This window comes from Felis catus, chromosome F2, assembly GCF_018350175.1.
Source record: "Felis catus isolate Fca126 chromosome F2, F.catus_Fca126_mat1.0, whole genome shotgun sequence".
Lineage (NCBI taxonomy): Eukaryota > Metazoa > Chordata > Mammalia > Carnivora > Felidae > Felis > Felis catus.
The window spans coordinates 45068293-45091228 of NC_058385.1; the positions used below are offsets into that span (position 1 = coordinate 45068293).

Here is a 22936-nt window from a genome sequence, read left to right on the forward strand (position 1 = left end):
GGGCGTTGTCGTCTGGGGAGTCCGGCCGGCGAGGCTGCTCCTGGGTGGGCCTCCACAAAACGTGCGCTCTAGACGCTGGCGTGGGCGAGGGGCTCGCCCGGGCTGAGCCTGGAGAAACTCAAGGTCCCCCAACGGGGTGGGCGCAGAGATGGCCGGGGAGAGCCCTGCGTGCAGGGCAGCGCGGCGCTCAGCCCCCCGCTTGCTGTCGGCCTGGGGCGCGCACCTGCCCAGTGCAGCGGCCCGGCCTAGAGGCTCCCGAGGCGCTGCCCCGTGAAGCGGCTTCCAGCAAAGCCCGGAACTCGTCGACTCCTCACTACCGTTCAAGCAACAGCAGCCCTCGGGCCGGCGTAGCCCAGACAACACTGTGGAACTTCAGAGGCTGGGGTGGGCGAGGTAAACACGTTTATGAAAAACCTGGGCCCAGGAGGTTTGCGTAAAGAGGGCGATGCTCGTAGGAAGTTGGAATTTCTGTCTACCCGGCAGGAAAAGCAGGCGGCTCCTTGCACACACTCATACAGGGTGGGAAGGTGTGAAGCCGGCCGCTGGGGAGCTGCCTCCACTTTGGAAGAGGAAATACGAAGCGTAGGAACACTCTTCAGGTCACCACCCCGGGAGTGTGTGTCCTGGGGGTCTGAAAGAAGAGAAAGTTCCCTCCAAATCTTCCAAATTGAGAAAAGATGCGGAAGGAATGAGGTGGTTAGAGAGAGGGGACCGCAGGCATCCCGGTAGTTGGAACTCAGGACTGAGCGCTGAAATGAAAGGACCCCTAAAGAACCCTCTAGGGAAAACTTGTTGTTTAAAAAAAAAAAACCTAAACTCCTACGCGTTCTACTTCCATGCTGCTTGTCAAATCTACTTTAAGCAGTTAAATGCTGAAGGATATTAAACACTTGGCTCGCTATTCCAAGCTCACTTTTTAACCTTGGAGAATTTGAAATTGGAAAGAAAGGAAAAAAAAGATCTACTATCCCTGAATTATGTTTTATCAGAAGAACGAAAAATTCCATCCATCTGGACATAAATAAAATAGAAGGAATTGTATCTTATTAATATAATATCTCGTAGCTTCTGCCTGGCTCACCAATTACTGGTTAACCTTTTGACAAATTTTAGGCTTCTGCTTATATTTACCCACTTCCCCGCACGATGAGATTATTGTAATTGTCCTTTGGGGCGGCACATCCAACACCATCTTTTGACGGAACACTTTTGAATTGTACACAGCATTTGGGCTGGAAGATTGGCGCCCCTCAAAGCGCGAACTTGCCGGGGGCTAACGCAAATCCCCTCTGGCGACTCGTCTGGGACGAAAGGCGTTTTCTTCAGTGTTGCTCACACAGATCTCATCTGGAAAGAGGCTGTTTAAAATGAGTGTGTCATTCCCTTTCTGTCACTAGGTCACCCTACTTACGGCTGAGCTGAAGTGCGTTCTGCAATTACGCTTACCCAGGACCAAACCTTTAGAAGAACCTGAAAATTTTATCACTACACTTCAATTCGATTAAGTTTTCCTGGAGACTGAAAAGTGAACTGCATTTTTTTTTTTTTTTTTTGCTGGAAATGAAGATGTACATGTTTTGAGAAGCTACAATAGTATTTTCCTAAAAATTTAAAGTGATTGTTCTTCACCCATTCCAGATGGATTCTTTATTGTTTGCCAATGGGTTGCAGATGCCCACCCCTTTAACCAAGTTGGTTAACTGCTTATAAAATGTACACTGGCTGATTAAACCTTAAATACTGGAAGAAATTTCTTCTGGGACATTCCACATGTCTTTGCAGTAATTACGAAATTAGTCAATTGTCACCTCTAAAAACAAACTTCGTTTTGAAAACAGCAAGCAAGAGCAGACTACAGATATAGTCATAATTCACAAAAAGTATGTACAACGCGGTATTTAAAATTGAAGGAAGGGTGATATATGCTGGAGTATACAATCTAGAACTGATTGACTTTACCCTACGGAGAAGATAGTTATATTAAACGTGTTAAGATGTGGAAATTAATCCGGCGAGCGCGCCAAGTAAATCTACAAAAAGCCCTTTGGGTTTCTCTGCAGGGTCTTCAGGACGCAGAGAACCAGTTGTTTGGTTTCTCACAGTGTAAGGAAAAGTGGCACGGAGAAGGAAGGGGGTGGGCTTTGCTTGTGTGTGAATTTTGAACTGAGTCACCTTCGGCTCATCTCTGTAACAGGGGAACCTCCAGCAAACCTGTGCCTTTAAGACTCAGTTGCTATCCAAACACAAGTAAACAGAGTGGACCATTAGCGGGCGCCGGGCTCGGAGGCGGAGCCAGGCTCCGTGGGCCCCGCGCGGCTGCAGGACGCCCGCCCGAAGGGGAGGCGGGGCTGCTACTAAAGCCCGGGACTCCGGGCCGCGAGCAGCCTGGGGAGGGACGCGGGCGGGGACAGAGCTCCGAGCGCGCGCTGCTGGAGGGTGATGGCCCTGCGAGGCTGCAGACTCCGACCTTACCCGGAGTCCGCGGCAAGAGGCTCGCGGAGACGCGGGGTTCCGGACGAGCGCTGAGCCCCGGCTTAACCACCCCCCCCCCCGAGCTTTACAAACTCCACGTCCACAGTCCCCCACGAAGGCGAGGATCCGCTCTCGTTTTTGCTGCTCGTCGTCCTCCAGATCATGTCCGCGGCTCCCGGGATTCCGCTCGGAAAAAGAAGTTTGCCCGGCGAGGACCCAATGACCTTTCCGAGCCGTGCGCCTCACTACCTGGGCCGGGTCTGAGCGAAGGTGCCCAGGCGGACCTTTCCGAGGGAGGTGAGTGTCCGCTCTGGGAAGGGGCTGCAGCCGCCAGAAGGAAGGAAGGGAGGATGGGTGTCGGGGGTGTGGGGGACACTCAGATTCTCGGTCCCGCGTGCCCCAAGTTCACAACTGTGAAAAGAAATCATATGGATGCAATCTTGGGGCACTGTGTTTCTCACTTAATCGGATTCCAGGCACACCACTCCCAGCTAACACCCAACGGCACACACTTGTATGCGCTGTTTTAGTTCTGTTTTGCGACATTTAATCTAAGTGTTCGGCAAGGCTTCTTAGAAAAGCTGCTCAACATACGCTCAGATAAAACCCCATAATCCCATGTGCTTCTGATGGTGCCGCAGTATTCCTGGTCCACCCGTCCCGGGGCAGCCGCAGCAGCTCGGGGCAGCCGCAGCAGCGCAGCGCAGCGCGGACGCGCGGGGACTCACAGTGCCTGCCTAGCCAGCGCGTTGCAAGAGGGAAGTTACAGTTCAGTCCTAGGTAATCCTCCAACCTTGTGCTGGGCTTTTGATTTTCCTCCCAGCCTCCAGTCCTGGAGAGGGGGCAGAAGGCAAATTCCCTTAGGGTTTAAACGCCCGCCTCCTCGAGTAAGAGCAACAGAGAAAGGAGTAGTGGCGGTTGCAGGAAGGAAGGAGAAAAAAGGTGTTTGCGGAGGGAGCGGGGGGGGGGGGGGGGGGATCCGTCTCCCTACCTGTTAGAACCTAGAGAACAAAAGAGGGCTGGCATTTCCCGAAGCGAAACGGCGCAGACAGCTACTTTCTCAGCTAAACAAACTGCAGTCCTGAGCAAAACAAGAAAATTACTCACGCAGGGAGAGCGAGGGAGCAGAGAGAAACAGAACCCAGATTATGCGGAAGGCATCTTAATTTAATTAACTCCTTGGAAAGGCAGAGGCGCTGCAAAGGGGCAGGAACTTCGCGGCCCTTTTCCTCTGTTCACCTGATCCAGTCTGGCCATCGTTAGTACTTTTTAAATGATCTCCTTATATCTACTGGGACTATAGCTCTGATTTATGTAAAATTCCATTGTGGCTTGGGTTGAAATTCAGCAAGCCTATGGATCCATCCGTCGTTTGTCTCACACTAGCACACAGGTTTTAGCAGATGACCCCTGACTGTGTCTTATTTTTAGATAACTGAATGTAATAACAGCATTACCAAAGAGCAAGACTCTATCAGATTACCACGTACCTTTTTCCTCCCATGTTTTGAAAGCTTCGGTGAAATGAAATTAGCATGTACACATCTCACTTGTTGACAGCCAGTGCATTAAATTTTACAAAACTTCTGTACGTGCCTGGAAATCCCTGTGAAGAAGACTGATAAAAGAAAATTAGTCTCAGCTTCACCAAAATATTTGTTTTTCACTGGCTCTTTCCTCGTAAAATTAGAAGTAACTAGTGGTCCGAAAAGGGGTAGTGGAGAAATGACAGCAGAGGATGATGACCTCTGTTACTGCCTGAAGCTCAACTACATGCTCCACTCCAGACAAAATGAAAGTACTTTAGCTCTCTTCGTTGACTTAAAACATCTTTTGACATATATTTCCAGCAACTCAGTGGGAGAGTGGAAATCTAAATTCCCTGATTATTTATGGCAAAAGTGTTCGGTGGATATTTAGAGTTGTTCTGCTTGTAAAAGGGTTGAAGTCACCACTGGTTTGTTCTTCTTCTATGAAGAAACTATCTGTCCTGCGAATTAAAATGAAAACTTACTATGAAATAGCACGTTTATGCTGCTTTGGAGCTGAATTGTAATGGAGTTGCTAATTTTTGTGTTACAAACCATTTGAAGAAAATGGCAGGAAGATGGCACTCAACTTTTTGCTGGCAGAATTAATGCATAATGTTTATGGCAGATTTCACTTTGTGCATTTGAAGTGGAAATTACAGGCGGTGATATTCCTTCAGTTGACAACCCCCTCCCCTCATAACAGTGGTGGGAGTTATACTTTGCCTCCTGTATTTATTTCTAAGAAATCTAGTCTGGGAATACACCCAAATAATAATTTCGGTTTCCTCTCTATGGGGGAAACCGCTTTTTAACACTAGGGGAAAAATAATATTTTGAATCTCTGGAAAATCCTCATTACACAAAAAGAAGGAAATAAACGTGTAATTTATTATTTTTAATGGAAAATGAGATAATCAGATAGATTACTAGGAATGTTAGTAGAATCCTTTTTCCCTGCCTTTCTAGGAGGGCTTGAGGGTTGCCACTGAACAAAAATGAATCGTGATTTGTGGTGGGAAAGTTTATTTCTAATGGAGGTTTACAGTTTCGGTTGAATGGTCTGACTGAGACCCTCTGACTCTTCCACACCTCTCATTAACCCCCGGTCTGAACTCCCAGACCGAATACGACCAGGCAGAAGCGGTTCATTAATAAATCCCTGTCTCTGAGCATTCCAGAGGAGGAGAGAGAGAAGGTGTGGGCCTCACTGAAGCGACCAAATTCTGCCTTGTCAGAGCGCTGTGTCATTATCGCAGTCTCCCAAGTCTGCCCTCAGACTCGCGGGCAACACTTCACAGCGCACTAGAATAGATTCAGGCGTGTAAAGGGATGGGTGGTGAAGGAACACTGGACAAACTTTCCCACCTTCCGGCTGGATTCAAAAGCCAGGCTTAAAAGGTTGAATGGCTCCAACCGATCCGCCGGCCCCTCGCAAGCACTCAGCTGTGAGTCCCGCACCTGGGGAGCCTCCCTCAAAGGCAAGGCCCAGGTCTGAGGAGCTGGCAGAACCGCTGCTAAAAGGCGAATGGCGGTGGGAAAAGGTGGGCCTTTCCCTAAAATGCAGGTAGGGTGTCCTGGGGAACCGGGGTCTGAAATCAGACCTCTGTATTGCCATTGGGGGAGCAGGAAGAGGGGAGTGAGTGCTCCCTGCTTAGGCCCAGGCCGCACACATCTCCCAGCAGATAAACGACCTTCCTCCAGGCTGGCAAAGCCGCACTGTACCCGGCCCGCCGTGGCTCCCCTGCTGCCCCTTCCCCAGGGAGTCCACTCTCCTCTCCACTCCTCTCTTCTCACCTCCTGAGGCCTCCCTGGTGTAGGAGCGGCTCCCGGTGCCAGGCCGGGAAGCCGCTCCCGCCTCCCGAGAGCTTGGCGCTCAGTCTGGGAGAAGGGGTTCCGGCCTCAGGGAGGTTCTCCGCCCACCCACCCGTATCCCCTACCACCGCACCCCACCCCCGAGAGCCTGAACCATCTGGAAGGGATCTTGGTCGGGGGGGTGGGAGGGGACGGCTCCTGGGAAGGAGGAGGGGGCGATTCCAGGCTGAACCGGCTCCAGAGGTGTCACTTTTCTTTCCTGCGGCCCGTCACCGCTGATAAATGGGACTGAGGCAGAGGAAGGAAAAAGAAAACCTCCGAGGTCAACGCGGGGCGAGACCGGCCCCTCCGAGGGCCCTCCGGCCCTGGAGCGCGAAGCGCACCCCGGCTGCGCTCCCGCACCCGCGGCGTGGCCGGGGTAAGCGCGGGAAAGGCGACCACGCGGCGGAACGGCCTGCGGGGGGCGCAGCGCGGGGAGCAGCAGCACCCGGGCTCCGCCGGGCGGTCCGTGTCGTTGCCCGGAGAGCTCGGAGGCGCCGCGGCGACAGAGGCTCGGCCCTGGGCCTGCGGGTGCTGGCGTCGCGGGCCGTCGCGGTTGCCCGACCTTCGCCGGACAGGGTGGGCTGGATGGGCTGAACTGGGTGCTGCCTCGGCTGAAGCACCGCCTTCCCCCAGCCCGCCTTTCTTTCTCCCAGGGCCTGGGTCTTCTGCTCAGTGCGTGCCCGCCAAGCCCACCTTCCTCTGGGCGCCCACAGAAGGGCCGCCGGGGCGCCCGGCTCGCCGGAAAGCCACTTCCCGCCCTGCCTGACACCCTGGTCCCGGGTCTGAGCATGGTTCGGACCTCACGGCAGGCGCTGTGGGGATCCCTCACCACTCCTTCGGGGGGCCCTGGAGTAGAGTGGGAAGGAGGACTTTGAAGGAAGGTGTGGTAACCCGCGCCGGCGCCAAAGGGCAGGCCGAGCCTGCTAGGATAATAGTCACAACTCTCCCCCTCTCTTCTCCTGCCATTTTTAGGGTTTTCTCTGCGTGCCTTTGTCTCTCTGGGTTCTCGCCGGAGCCCCACGCCCACCTGCCTCTGAGTCCTGGAAGACAGGGACGGCTCCCTCCGCCCCCCAGCACCAGGGAAAATGGGGAGCAAGGCCCTGCCGGCGCCCATCCCGCTCCACCCGTCGCTGCAGCTCACCAATTACTCCTTCCTGCAGGCCGTGAACACCTTCCCCGCCGCGGTGGACCACCTGCAGGGCTTGTACGGTCTCAGCGCCGTGCAGACCATGCACATGAACCACTGGACGCTGGGGTACCCCAACGTGCACGAGATCACCCGCTCCACCATCACCGAGATGGCGGCGGCGCAGGGCCTCGTGGACGCACGCTTCCCCTTCCCGGCTCTGCCCTTTACCACCCACCTCTTCCACCCCAAGCAGGGAGCTATTGCCCATGTCCTCCCAGCCCTGCACAAAGACCGGCCCCGTTTTGACTTTGCCAACTTGGCCGTGGCCGCCACGCAAGAGGACCCCCCTAAGATGGGAGACCTGACCAAGCTGAGCCCGGGGCTAGGTAGCCCCATTTCGGGGCTCAGTAAATTGACTCCGGACAGAAAGCCCTCCAGAGGGAGGTTGCCCTCCAAAACGAAAAAAGAGTTTATCTGCAAGTTTTGCGGCAGACACTTTACCAAATCCTACAATTTGCTCATCCACGAGAGGACCCACACGGATGAGAGGCCATATACGTGTGACATCTGCCACAAGGCCTTCCGGAGGCAAGATCATCTGCGGGATCACAGGTGAGGTTGGAAAAGAGGTTGGCCTGGGTAGGGAAGTCGACTTTGTTCAGAGTACCGAGTCCTGATAGACAGTCTAAGTGTCACCAAAATCCCCTCTAAACCAGAATATATTCCCAAAGGCCCTCCCTGGCCAGCTACAGCTAACCCCCAACTGTTACCTTTTTCCTCCTCCGTCTCTGGCTGCGTCCTGGTTTGGGATGCAGAAGGGCCTTTCCTCATTCTTAGGCAGTTACAATCTGGTGGGTTGGTCTTTGTATGCGTTTCCCAGTTTCCTCCGGGTCGCCAATGGGGGGTGGGGCCAAAAAAGCCGAGGGACCCCAAAGACCTTCCCACGTGGATACCAGTTCTAGCTGCTGTCAGACCATTTCTAGAAATCTACTCGGGCCACCCCTACTGGGTTCCCTCCTTTCCCTATCTCCCCACCCCCAGGTGTGCCCCAGAGCCTGCCAAGGCGACCTTTCTTTTATTTTACTTATGGGGGTCTTGAGATCACTGAATTTAGAAACGGGTCCCCACCCCGCAACACCCTACGACCTTAAACTCTGCATTAATAAATGGCAATTGAAGAAATACTGTAACGTAAGTGTTTTCATCGGGTAGAAGCTTCCAAGGAGTGGGGGTGGGGGTATCTTTTCTTGGACCCTGCTTGTAGTTCTACAGCACTGGGACTCCTGTTGGGATCCTCCGCGGCTGTTTAGGGATTGGGTAAAATCGGTTCCCCTAAAGTCGGCCTTGCCTAACATCCTGATTTGGCCAGTTTAAATACCAGAGAAAACCGAAGAGACCAAGAAGGACTCATTCGGCACGATTTTGAGCTCCAGAATACACCAGAGAGGGCGATCAAGTGTAGATAAAGCCGGCGTCCGGTGAATGTTTTGAAGAATCTGTTAGTTGAGGTTAACCATAAACAGAATTACACAGAGGAAAAAAAAAATACAATCTATAAACATAAATAATGGGAATCCCGTTTCTTCTGCCCTTTCACGACTTGGTTTTGAGTGACTGTCAAAAGAAACTCCTCACCGTGGTGTAAAACCATCTCAATGAAACCTTATATTGATTTTCAGGTATATCCATTCCAAAGAAAAACCTTTCAAATGTCAGGAGTGTGGGAAAGGATTTTGTCAGTCTAGAACTCTAGCGGTTCACAAAACTTTACATATGCAGGTAAGTTTGTTTTCTTGTTTAAAAACAGTGGCTGGTTTCGTTTTATCATCTTCGCTCACAAAGGTGTTCAATGGCAAGCTCTTTCTCTTAAAAGGCTCTGTTTAGATTTAGTTTTCGAGGTGGGGAAAAGCAGCACTCAGCATTTTTTTATGCAAAAAATTACTCTTACCTACCATAAAGCATTATTATATTTTTCTTAAGGAAAAGGCCATTCTCTTTATTCTAAGTCCTAACTTTAGATTTTTTTTTTTTTTTTCAATCTGATCTGCCCTGCATTTAAAGCTTTCGTGTTTGGGAGGAAATAAAGGTAATTTTGATAATGGAGGCATAGTGAAATCCCATATGCTCTCTCTCCCAGGGGCCTCATAATTTGTAGTTTTCAGAACATTGAGGAATAGTTTAATTTTCCAGCAAAGAGGAGCCTTATTACCCGGGAGAATGTCGTTCCTTAAGAGCGGATTAGAGTTTTTTCCTTCCTCCTTTTCCTGCCTGTGACACGGTGATGAAATGTAAAGAGCTGGAAATCACAAAGCCCACCGCGGTGGCCACCGGCAGTTATCAGTGTAATCGGGCCTCTGTGTGTGCCTGCGCGAGTGCGTTCTTGATTGGAGGATTAGGAGCCAGATTTGTTCGTGCAAGTCCCCTCTTTTGTTGTCGTGCGCGTGTTATGTTAACGCTTGTGATACCGATAAGACAGAAACTATTGAGAAGGGTGCGGTGGTGGTGTGAAGGATTAATCCTTTGCTTGCTTCACATCTGAACAGGAATCTCCACACAAATGTCCCACATGTGGAAGAACCTTTAATCAGAGAAGTAATCTGAAAACTCACCTTCTCACCCATACAGACATCAAGCCCTACAGCTGCGAGCGGTGCGGCAAAGTGTTCAGGCGAAACTGTGATCTGCGGCGGCACAGCCTGACTCACACCCCGCGGCAGGACTTCTAGAGAAGCCCAGGATGTGTCCCGTGCCGCCGCTGCTCCCCTCCCCAGACACTTCTCCACGCCTCCCACCCAAGGGTCGCACCCCCAACCCCTCACTGACCCCAGCTCTTCCCTTGCTGTAGCCGCACCTGCAGCTCCAGGGAGTTAACTCTTCTTCTCGAGGACTGAGGACTGTAGAAAGCCACACAAGTACATCCCTTCACAAAGAGTATATGCTAGTTTCTTGTAGATATTCACAGCTCATTTTAGAGCTCTGTACATAATGTTGTGGGTCTTCGTTTTGTTGTTTTGTTTTGTTCGTTTTTGTATCTTGTTGGATGCACCTAGATATGGAAAATGGAAGCCAAATTTATCTTTAAAGAGTGTATTTTCAAAATAAAACCTTTTCTTGTTTGTTTCAACACTTCTGCAAAAGTGTCTTGCTATTTAACTTCTGTTCTTCCGCTGGGCTCTGGGAGAGTAGGATGCCTCTAAAATACTCAACATTGAGGGTTTTCTTTATCCCTAGGTTTTTAAAATAAGACTTCTCACAATTCTCTTACTGAGACTTCAGCTCTTCCCTTTCTGTGTTATGGTATTTTTGAATTGGACAATTTAGATTTGGAATTTTTGGTTTTCACAGATATTAAAATTGATACCCTCGAGGTTTTATCCTCTTTTGTTTATTCTAATTCTTTGTGTGTTATTCCTTCTGATAAAAAGCAGTATAATGATTGTTAATCGCATGCAACTCCATGACTGACCTACCTGAAAGCACAAGATGAAAAAGTCCTTGACCTAATGTCAAAGTTTATGATGGACTTCTCTTACCATTAGACTTTGAACACTATGATTTAGCACTGTAGACAGAGACTTTACCCTGGTTTCAGGAGAGAAGTCTAATAATCCTCCTATAGAAGAGCGCAGGAAGATACAACCTTCAGAAGATGGGGGACAAGAGGAGAAAGGAGAAACTACTTAGCTGTGAAAATATTGCTTTCCTAGGGTGGAGATGTTTTCTTCTAGAAGGTTCAGATTTCTCTGCAAAGCAAACTTGAGCCAGGTCACTTGCAAAGTTTTCATCACTGGTTGGTCTTTTGTCCCTGGGAAAATGCCAGAAGTATAGGTACTCTGTGTGGAGCTCATGGGAAGCATGTCATAATCTTCTGAGGCATTTCAACCTTTCCCAGATGATTCCTGGGGAATGTGACACTGGCATCATGACAACCTGTATAGGATTTGGGTGGAAGACTTTGGATACAGATAAACTGTAGTACTATGCAGAAGTACTGGAAGGGATCTAACTGAACTTAAGGAGGGAACATCAGAGGAACCCATGGCCCAGTAGCCCAGAAGGTACTCACAGACTTTAACACTGAACAATAGGGTTAATTAGGTATTCTCAGATTTTTCACTTTTATATTTGTATTAGATGGCATGTTTCATCTTTAGGGACTAGGCATCACATCCTGTGTTTGTACTTTAGAATCCTCCAGAAGGGTACATAGGGACTTGAGGACTCGATTCCAAATTTTTTGCCAGTGCCTTGTTCAACACAATTTACAAAGAGGTTTCAAACGTGTTCCAGATTCAATGCTTACTCTGTTCTCAAGGGAACTGGCTGGAAGTCACTGACGCTTCTCATGAGAGATGAATTCTATCCAACAAAGTGTCCACTCACCAAGCCTGTGTGTCTAATGCTCACACAAATGCATTTCCCAACATGGGATGGGCCCAAGCCTTCACTGAGGAGAGGGGGCAGGGAAGAGTGTGAGGGTGCATGTGTGTGTGGTATTTAGAAGACTGAAACTCTTGTTTGTTTTCTTGTGTTTGTATAGAATTAACTCAGTGACCTCCCTACCTCTACTCTCTCAAGATCCTGCCCACCTTGGCACAGAAGATTTGAATACTTTAGGGCAGGGTTACACATTGACTGTCCCTAGAGCTCCCCTAATCCTGCAGGCATTTCCATGTCCTCAGTCTCGCTTCCCCACCCAACCCAACCAACTATAAGTGTCAGAATTCCATTGCACAGGGTTCAGTCCAATTATCAAAGAATGACCCTTGCTCACTATCAAGCTCAGGCATATCCTTGAAGTCAGTGTCACAAGGATATTTAGATAGGAATACGGTTCCTCTGCATTTATTTTAGTTAAAAAAATGGGAATCAGAAGGGAATGAGGAAAAAATAGAGAAAGTGGAGAAAGCAGTTACTCTTCCCAGATACACACTATTTCAAAAATTAATGTTGATTTGTTTATATAGTTATTAATTTAACAAGTGCACATTTTGGGATCTTGACTACTTAGTAATTTGAAAACCTATACTAGGGTTTAATTTAATAGCTCCCTTCCTTCAGTCTGCACTCCTAAAGCCAGCATCCATCTAGACTCAGAAAGAGATCTAGCCTCATTGCTCTCTCTTTCCACACCTCATGATCTCAGGGGAACTTTTGAACAGTGGGTTCTTTCCTCTCCAAATGCAGAGTTTTGCTTTCTTCTTTATAATGTTCAAGTATGCAGGAAATGAATCTTATGTGAGAAAAACTTACAAGACATCATAAGGAAAATGATATCTTGTAGCTTATGAAATTAATCTACTGAGTTTTGGTGTGGTGGTTTTTTGTGTTTTTTTGTGTTTTTTTTTTTTTTTGTTTTTTTTGGTTTAGGGAAGAGTCATTATTTGAGTTTTAGATTAGCCTGTGTTTTCCTTACACCCTCTACCATAGTCAACTCATGAATCAATACTCCTGGCCAGAAACCAGGAATGGGAAATATCACGAGTCATAACCACAGTGCTGAAGAACTTCATGTACAACAGTTAAGTATTCAGATGTGACTTTAATCTTATTTTGCAATCCATGTGTGGGATTTTAAAAATAATATCTAAAATTAATTACATTGTAACCAATTATTAATGTAAAATTATGAATGTGTGTTAGGTGCATGTATTGAGGCTAATATTGAAATGAAGGTCATTGTAGTACCAGTGCTTTATAATTGCAGTAATTAAAATTGCTATTTTGCCCAGGCACATCCTCTTTTACGTGAGGAAACTTACAAAAGTTTAACTCTAAGACTACTAAATATTTAAAAAGCAAACAAATCTAAAATTTCAAATTATAAATAAGCCTAATTACTACTAATGATGAAATCAGAAGCATATACTCGGAGTTTCTTCTGTTCATTTGTCAGATGTTAGCATAGACGTTTGAACCTCTTCACTTAAATCATGTTCAGTCAGGTACCCTTGCCCTACTTTTGTTTCTAGAGGAGCAGCCTACCCCTGGAAGGTACTTGGGAAACATCAGTTCTTGAAAATTGCCAACATGACAGACTACATGCATTTGGATTGAACACAATAGAATCTACAGCAAATTTTACTACAAGAAGGGTATTACCATGGCATAATGGGCTACCTTCCTGTTCCCAAAGTAACATTAATATTATTATAATAATAAAGAAAGAGGAAACGTTGATGAGACCATATAACACATTGTAAACAGGAATAACTTTTGATTTTTGAGGATTATTTGCTTTCACATTTATCAGTGTATTATATTGAGACCGTATTTCCCAATTTTTCCTTCTGAAATGTAACTTTCCACTGATAACCACCTCTGCTGACAGCACCTAGCAATAAAGGGAGTGGAGATTCAGAATGATTCAGCTTTGATGACCTGAGATATTTCAAGTTCATTCCTGTTTATTGCCTGTTTTCCCCCTCTAACACAAATTACATTATCATAAGCTATGTAACTTTTCCTATATAATCATCCAAGGCAAAAAATGACAGTGAAAAACTGTAAGTAACCCAAACAGCCTATAAGAGGAAATGGTTGGGTAAATTATAATGCTATATCTGTTATGTATGGCATTATACTAGGTATATATTATACTATTAGGTATAGCTTTCTAGTGCAAACAGAAAACCTGACTAAAAGGGGCTTGAACAATAGGGGATTTATTTTCTGACATAACAAGAGGTCTAAAGGTAGGATCCAGAGAGGTATAATTAATTGGACTGACAAGATTATCCAGAGCCTAGTTCTTACTTTTCTTTTGTTCCATCTTTAGTGTGTAGACTGGCTCCCTTCATGGCCACAAGATGGTTGCAACAGCTCCAACCACCAGTTCTAGTGCTTCCTTTTCACACATATTTCACAGGTAGGAAAAGGATTTATTTCTTTTTTGTATCACTTTTTAAGAATTAACAATTTCTGCATAAATCCAACCTGTAGACTTGCCCGTATATCTTATTGGTCAGAATTAGGTCAACCTGCTCATTCCTCAGCCAATCACTGACAAGGAGAATACAATTATCCTGCAATGGACTAAATAAAACTCCTCTTATAAGCATAGAAATGGAGCTAGCCTTCCCTGAAGCCTCTGATTGCCCGAAAAAAACCCTGATTTCTGTTAGCAAGGAAGAAAGGAAAACTGAGTGTTGTGAATATAAAGCAGATATTAAAGATGAAGTTTCTGTTAATAACCTTATGTTAGGAGATGCTTATGTTGTAATACAGCAAGATATTCAATGGCATGTACAATATTACCCAAACTATATAAACAAACAAAATCTTGAAAAAACTAAGCAGAAATAAAGACTAGCAGAAAATACACCGAAATGTTAATAGCAGTTATTCATGAGTAGCAAGCTAAAGGTGTGTTTTTCTTCTCCTTTTCTTTTTTCAAAATTTCTATTTGAAAAAAATTTTATGTTTATTTTTGAGAGAGAGAGAGAGAGAGAGAGACAGAGAGAGACAGAGACAGAGAGAGAGAGAGGCAGACAGAGATGGAGACAGAATCGGAAGCAGGCTCCAGGCTCTGAGCTGTCATCACAGAGCCTGTTGAGGGGCTCAAATTCACAAACCATGAGATCATGACCTGAGCCGAAATCTCATGAGCCAAAGTTGATGCTTAACTGACTGAATCACCCAGCGCCCCTCTTCTCCCTTTCTTATTTTCAACTTTCCCACAATAAGCATGTGTTAGTTTTATAAAGGAAAAAATAATAAACATTATTTCTAAAATTCAAGATAAAGCCTTAGTTTCCTCAATATATTTTTTCATATGGCTTTATTGTCTCTGACCAGCCTTTGCTTTGTCTCTTGTCCACGCAAACCCACGTATACACTCTTGCTTCTTCTAAACCACTTCTTTAATTTCATTACATCTTTCTAGTTTCTTTCCGTTCTTCCTTGATTTCTATTCACATTTCTTTTTCCTATCTTTTCTCTTCTCTAGGTTTCTGTATACTGGTTCTTTGTTTTCTTCCTTGTAAGACCTTCAGTAATTCTAGCTCAGTGTTCCTCCAGGTATGATCATCAGACTTACCCAGGGTACTTATTTCTGGGCTCTCCCTAATCCAGTGTGTGACTTGGGATTCCTGGTGATAAAGACTCAGAACTCTGTATTTTAAACAAACACTTCAGGTAGTTCTTATGTGTATTACAGACTGAGAATGTCTGCATTAGCCTTTGACACCATCATTCCCTTTATCTTATCCATCAGCCATTTACTATGTGCCTACCGTAATAAACATAAAATAAATTTCAACCCGCTTTTCTTTACTTATTTACTCATGTCCTTGACGTGGTGAAAATTTCCTCTGCCTTTATTCTTATTACTCTTCTATGGTCTCTCTATGTACTTTTCTTTTCTATTGTTGCTGTCTCCAAATTAGATTTATCTTTTTTGCACTAATAGACATCTTTGGCTTTGATATTTTATTTCTTTGTTCTTTTTTGTTCTCTTAATCCATTTGCTAATTTAAAGAGGCAGGAGAATAGAGAGAATATAATAATTGATTAAGATGAGAAAATCACAGAGAAGTAAAAATAATTCTCTTTTGGATTTGTATATTGAAATATTGTCACCAAATGACTTGTTACTTTGGCTTCTGTATAAAGAACATTAAGTTGCTATGAGTAATGCTTTATGTATTGAGCTTTGTGTGTGTGTGTGTGTGTGTGTGTGTGTGTGTGCACAATCTAAAATTTGTTTATTAGATTATTTTATTATTACACTAAAATTTCAGAGTAGGTGGCTATATGTTGTGATGGAAAAAGCCATGGACATGAAGTCAGAAGATGGATTTAAGGGCACCTGGGTGGCTCAGTCAGTTAAGTGTTCCACTCTCAATATTGGCTCAGGTTGTGATTTCATGCTTCTGGGATTAGCCCTGTGTCGGGCTCTGTGCTAAGCATGGAGCCTGCTTGGGATTCTTTCTCTCCTCTCTCTGTTCCTACCCCACTCATACGCTCTCTCTCTTTCCTCTTCTCTCTCTCAAAAGATCTTTTTCTAAAGATCTAAAAGATCTTTCTAAAGATCCATCTTTTTCTAGAAGAAAAGATGGATTTAATTTTTTAAGCTCTGGAATTGTTTATAGACAAAACATTTAACCTTTTTGAGGCTCAGTTTCTCATCTGTAAAATGTGAGTTTGCCCTACATAATAAGGTCTTCTCCACTTTGTAAGATTTATGGTTCTCATTTAGGTAAGCATGAATGTATTATTAGATGAGCATTGTTCACTTCACAAAAGCTAGAAAATACCAAGAAATCATATCACTTCTCTCATAAAATATGTCATTAACTCAGTAAAAATAAATGTAGGCTTACAAATTAATTTCTACTTGAAACTGTCATATCATGTTTTTCTAAAACTTCTGAAATATTAGAGGCTCTTTGGTTGATTAAAAGTAAAGTTTTTAAATTGTAAAGGAATTGTATTTCTTTATCATTTTTAGCTGATAAAAACAATCATGCTTATTGTAAAAAAAAATTCAAACCATATAGAAGTCTATAAGTAGAAGTCTCTTATTTCCTCACCCCCACTAATGACCCTATTAGTTTCATTCCCCAGAGGTAGCTACTGTTAACATTTTTGGTCTGTCTTTCTGGACATTTTGCTGTGGATATTCAAAGGTAAGCATATAGTTAACATCACACACACACAAATAGGATCATAGAATAATAGTATTTTGCAACTTCTACACACACACACACACACACACACACACATACACACACACTTAACAAAACAATATATCTATTGGGTCTTTTTTCACATCAGCGTAAATAGATATTCCTCTAAGGTGATGGAAAAAAAAAGTCTAAAGACTTCTAAACCTGAGAATTGAATCTCTTCATTAGAATTTAACATGAGAAATAGGAAAATCATTGTTACTGAAATTATTTACAGAATACTATCCTTAACTGACAACCTTTAGTCCCCTATCTTCATGACAGCAGCTGAGAGAGTGCCTGAGGGTTTCGAAGATTCTTCAAGGTGTGTCATATTATGGTTCACATCAGTGCACACTGAGATACCTCTCTGGCAAGAACTGAAAGATACAGTTCTTAAATCCCCTGGTGACCCATTATCCATGGATCATTGACAAGATAGAATGTAATAGCTTCTGTCTTTTTACCAAGGTAAACTTCCCAGTGAAACTGTACTGTTCTTGCCCTATGTCTCTTATCTAAACAAAAAATTAATCTAGGAAAAAGAAACTACATTAAGTAGATAATGCAAATACTCTCATATTCTTTATTGTATTTTAATATTTATTGAATGAGGAAATATTTATTGAAATATGGTAGCTGTTTAATAGTAAAGACTGACCCTGACAAGTTGTTCCCACAACTCAACTTTCCAAACAGATCATGTGAAATTCAAGGCTAAGCAAATTGCACAAGACCCAGCATTTGGAACATAAAGTTCTAAATAAAGAACTAATAGAACATAAAGAACTAATAGATATTTTGTTTATTTAAGGCCAGCATTAAAACAATAGTTCAGCTGGTACTATGGGCCAGAACTGAACATTTCCTATTATTTTTCTATGGTCTAAAAAGTCAGTATTTCTCTATCCTAAAAATTATTTCACTTGTGCACCGGTCCATAGTCATAATCTCAGTGGGACCCACTCTTAGTCCTCTGCAATGTTTACCATGAGGCACCATGTTTTTGCAACATCATTTATTGGCAGTGCTGGTGTTATAAATATTATAATGTGATGACAGGACGTGGCCATGTTTTTATTTGGTTCTGATCTAGATCCATCTGAAAGTTCCTTATTTTATGTTAATCTTTTTTACTTCTATAAGGATTCTTCCTCCATTTATACGGGTTTAGAGATAGAAATGGTTAGAAATAGAAAGATGATGCTCTTATCAACTTGATTAACACTTTATTTCCTGCCCAGGTCAAAAGAAAAAAGGAAAAAAGAAAAAAGGCAGTAACTTAACCAAAAAAGCAGGTTGCAGAATGACAAGTATGTATCATTCATGTAAATTTTGAAGGTATGATATATAGTTTGTATAAATATAGTAAAAATATAAAATGTTCTTGGAAATAATAAACACTAAATTCTGGATATTGGTTACCTTTGGGGAGAAAGACAAAAGAAATTAAGGATGCTACACACTGAAGGGGGACTTCACTTGTATTTATATTTTATTGCCTAAAAACATCTGAAGCAAATATTTAAACAGTTAAGACTTCACAAAACTGAGTGATATGTGTACGAGCTTGTTACGTTAGTCTCCATACTTTTCGATATGCTTGGAAATTTTCATAATAAGCCTTTCTTTTCCCCAAAGAATCTGATTTTAGGGGTGCCTGGCTGGCTCAGTCAGTAGAGCATTTGACTCTTGATCTTGGGGTGGTGAGTTTGAGCCTCACATTGGGTGTACAGATTACTTAAAAATTAAATTAAAATAAGTTAAATTAAGTTTAAAAAAATCTGATTTTAGAGCTGAAAAGGACTTTAGGAACTATCTAATATTGATATTTAATGAGCAGCTACTCTGTGATGCTAGAGATATACTGGTATACCAGAGAGGCACATTCTCTACACCCTTGGAACTTGCATTCTACAGGAAAGAGGCCACATTTTTAAAAAAATGTGAATACACAAAAACATATCAATAAGGACTACATTTGAGGATGGGGCCATCGAGGTGAAGAAAAGTGAAGTGATTTTCCCGAGGTTCAATCCAGTTCTAGAGTCTTGCATTCCCTCTCTGCCTTCCCAAATACTTATATTTCCCCCTGGTTTCTCCCTAACTTAATCTAATTATTGATGATGTTAGGCACAAACACATGGACAATGTCTCACTTGTTTTGTAGCCATCTTTAAGATATAAGATATGAGATAAAAAGTTATAAATTTATCAAATGCTAAAATTTAACTGAATAAGTTTTTAAATTATTGGAATATTTTGAATACAACATGAAATTTACACAACTTTCTTATTAGGTAGGTCAGCATTATCTTCATTTCATGGGTGAAGAAAGAGATGTATGGGGGAGTAGTCTTGGAGTGAAGTAAATTGCCTAAGGCTCTATAGGAAATAAAAGTGACAGGTTCTGGATCAGAATTCACAAGCCTGACTAATCTAATACAAAATCTTGAGTACCTTTCTTTCTGATCTTCCCTTTCAGGTTACTGTGCCTTACTTCCACACATTCCTGTAAAGCCAGCATTATTCTTTCGAAAATTTTAAGAAAAGAGCCCATAACACTAATATCTTGTGAGACAAATTGAGTATTTTCTCACCTTCAAAGTTGCAAATTCATTGATAAAAATGTTTAAGGTAAGCTTTCGTGTCCATCTTAGTGTGCAAACCCTTCTCTCCAGATGGTCTCAAAGAATGTTCCAGAAAATAATTTCCCAGAATGCAACTATCCTATTCAGAGCTTTGAAGACAAATTGCAGGTGAGCTCTTATCCACTGTTGGCAAACAAAGGGAGTAGAAGAACAGAATAATTATGGTGACCTAATCTACCTACATGGTGTGATGACATCCATTCTACTTATAAAATCCTATCATTTATAAAATTTGTCTTCATTGCTATTAAAAAATTGTTTTAATATTATGATAGGTAAAAAGGATTGTTTCAGCTTCTTTCTGTATTCAATTTTTAAAAAGCTGTCACTTGTAGAAATAAAGTCTTTGTGGGAAAATTATTCTGAGCAGAATTTAAATATTCAATATCAGAAGCTAGTATGGTCTGAGACTATTGCTACCCAGGAATCTATCAACAGACTTTACCTCTGTGCACTACATGCTTCCCTACAAAGCTGATTATAGGTTTATGTTGTAAGTGCATGATACTGACTGGTACAGGAATACTCCAGAATTACTTATTATCTTCATTTTCCAATGAATTCTTTCTTCCCTTGGCTGATGTGTGAAGCTAGGCTTCTAAGGACTTCTTCAGTGTCCTTATTAAGAACATCTGTAAAGAGCATCAGAATGAAGTGTTGAATTTCACCCATTTGGATTTCATTAAAGTGTCTATAGTTGTCAAGCATTTAGAAAGTCAAGACACTAAGAGTTTGGGGTTTGACCCAAAGGAAATTGGTCCTCATTTTAAGGCTAAACAGGAGGGATAACTGAGCCAAAGTTTTTTAGGGAGTTGTTTTTTTTTTTTAATCATCCCTTTCAGATACATGCCCCTAAAGAATGAACGCTTAAACAGGCATACTTTCTAATGGTAAGTTTTCCATCTTGCCAAAGCAAAGTGTGGGTTTATTGCAGAGGTTCTTAACCCAGGGTTCATGGACTTCTGATGGGCCCATAGGAAGACCTCAGAGAGTCCATAAACTTTGTGAAATTGTAAGCAAAATTTGATGTGCATATACACATTGTTGGGTTTTTTTTTCTGGGAAGAGGGAGCTGTAGCTTTCATCAAATTTTCAGAGACATCTGTGCCTCAAAAAAAGTAAGAAATGTTGGTTTATTTTCAGGTTATTTAGGTATCTTAAAAACTTCAAAGTATCTGAGGAGCAGAGTTTTTAATTTCTCTTTTTACTAAGAGTACACAGAGTACACAAATGTGCATAACTTATAGCTGCTAATAATAACTTTTAAATATTAACAAATAAACAGTATTTTGGTAATTTGTGAAGTCTCAGTTATGACTAACTTGCCCATGTACACACTCTGATCCAATCGGGTTTAACAAAGGTAACTGGACTGATTATTTGGAGTAAATGACATAAAAAGAGTAATTTGGTTGAAAAGTGAAAATACGTGGTATTGGCAGCACAAAGCGGCAAAAAACAAAGCAGCTTCCACTACATGTAGTAGTAGTAGCAATAGTAACCATTTGGTTAATCGATTATGCTCTAATTATAGTAAAGTGGCATGAATTCATTTACATTGTGACTTAAATGCACTTTCAGTAAAAACAACAATTTCATTTTGTAAAGAATACTAAGTGAAATAAATTCTGATGTGAAAAATCCACTGAGGACTTTTACGTTTTCTAACATTTAAAATGAATACCAAATAATAGGACCATCATTACACTAATTCTAGCTACATTTATGTTTGGAACAGTTGGTAAAATTTAAGAGGTCATATTTTAAGTTCAAATACAATACCATATTTCTTCTCTGCATGTGATTTTTAAAAAGCCTTATTTTAACTGGATCCTATAATTATATTTGTCTTTAAAAATAGATTATTTAGTATCTGTTGAACTGGAAACCTTTTTTCAGTGTGGTTTTTTTTTTTTTTTTTTTTTTGGTGAATCATTCACTTCAGATTGGAATCAAAACACAGAATGCAGAAATATAGCACGAATCTTTGATTGATAGGGTATCTGCCATTTTTCTTTATATATATAATATATAAATATATTTATATATTATATATATATATACTATATATACACACTATATATACACACACCATATATATATATATATACACACACACACACACACACACACACACACACACACACACACACTACAAGAATCTATACATGTTATTTTTTTCCCTTGAGTTAAACTTTGGACACCAGTCTATTTTGATTTATCTTTGCTTCTTGTGCAGTAAGCTTTCTTTGACCACCTTCTTAAATTACCTATCCTCTTAGACAGTTCTTTAGCTTATTACATGTGGACCTGGCTTGTTTCCAAATTAACTTGGCTAGTCTCTTAATCTTTCCCATCCTCTCTCAAAAGCCCTGATCAGCCTTGTTGATATTCACCAAACTTACTTTCCAGGTTTCATACTCCCTTGTCTCCTCTGCACTCCCCTAATATATATATATATATATACACACACACACACACACACACACATATATACATATATACATACATATATATGTACACACACACTATACACACTTATATCATCAATGTTTCTCTTACTTTTCAGATGCCTTTATTCGCTCCTTAACCTTTGTTTTTCTAACTTTGCCTCAAAATATTTTCTATGTGATATATATCCCCCCACGCACACTTGTATCATCAATGTTTCTCTAACATTGCCTCACAAGTCTAACTTTACAAATATATCTATGTGATATATATATATATATATATATATATATATATACACACACACACACACACACACACTTATATTATCAATGTTTCTCTTATATTATTTTTCGGGTGCCTTTATTCTCTCCTTAGCATTTGTCTTTCTAACTTTGCCTCAAAATATTTTCTGTTTTATAATGTATCCCACATAGTTAAATTTAAATATTAGTAAGATATAGACTCTTGAAGAGTTGCTTGTTTGATTGACTGGTTGATTGATTTTGCTTATTTGTTTTAAAGTTAAGACTTTTGGGGGGCACCTGGCTGGCTCAGTCAGTGGAGCATGCAACTCTTGATCTTGGGGTTGTAAGTTTGAGTCCCCACACTGGGTGTAGAGATTGCTTTAAAAATAAAATATTAAAAAAATAAATAAGGTTAAGACTTTTTTTTCTTTAGCATCAAGTTTATTTCTTACTATTTCTATAAGGTTAAGAATCAGTAAAGGTTATAGCATATGAATTATATCTTAATTAAGCTATCTTATAAAAAATGGAAAACAGTGGAGGAAAAAATTAATAAAGTAAAGGAATTTCCTTGAAACTGTTTTGAAAGATATAAACTGCAATATGGACCCTAGGTATTTATCATTATTCTAATTACCATTACATGCACTGTTTAGCTTTACAGATTCTCTGAAGCCTTCCTATAAACTGATAATTTAAACTGCTTTGCTAACTCACTGTCCTAGAACTATTTACCCAAATACAGATTAGGTGAAAGCTTCTAGCATAGTGGCTGGCATATAATAGGTACCCAATAAATGTTAAAATAAAAGAAAAAAGAAGAAGAAGAAGAAGAGTTAAAGTACAATTGATAAAGTCATATATATCAGTATAGGGTTTAAATACTCAAAGAATTTAACCTATGCCTAAAATAGTCAGGAGCCAATTTAAA

General features: G+C 42.1%; 1 protein-coding gene across 2 annotated transcripts; it reads left to right on the top strand.

The window, feature by feature from the left end:
• The first annotated feature begins 2380 nt into the window (after positions 1 to 2380).
• Positions 2381 to 10111, top strand: OSR2 (odd-skipped related transciption factor 2). 2 transcript variants are annotated; one of them, XM_004000015.6, is made up of 4 exons: positions 2381 to 2769; positions 6831 to 7599; positions 8667 to 8766; positions 9531 to 10111. In XM_004000015.6, the coding sequence occupies exons 2-4, from the start codon at positions 6944 to 6946 to the stop codon at positions 9711 to 9713; spliced, it is 939 nt and encodes a 312-aa protein (XP_004000064.1). In that variant the 5' UTR covers positions 2381 to 2769; positions 6831 to 6943; the 3' UTR covers positions 9714 to 10111. The 2 variants fall into 2 exon arrangements, with proteins under 2 accessions (XP_004000064.1, XP_004000065.1); XM_004000016.5 differs by having other exon boundaries at positions 9613 to 10111.
• Positions 10112 to 22936: the final 12825 nt, after the last annotated feature.

Excerpts from the sequence above, each read along its gene's own strand:
- OSR2 (XM_004000015.6), top strand. The coding sequence starts at position 6,944 with ATGGGGAGCAAGGCCCTGCCGGCGCCCATCCCGCTCCACCCGTCGCTG. Across the intron at positions 7,600-8,666 it reads GATCATCTGCGGGATCACAG|GTATATCCATTCCAAAGAAA; the intron begins GTGAGGTTGGAA and ends ATTGATTTTCAG. Across the intron at positions 8,767-9,530 it reads ACAAAACTTTACATATGCAG|GAATCTCCACACAAATGTCC; the intron begins GTAAGTTTGTTT and ends ACATCTGAACAG.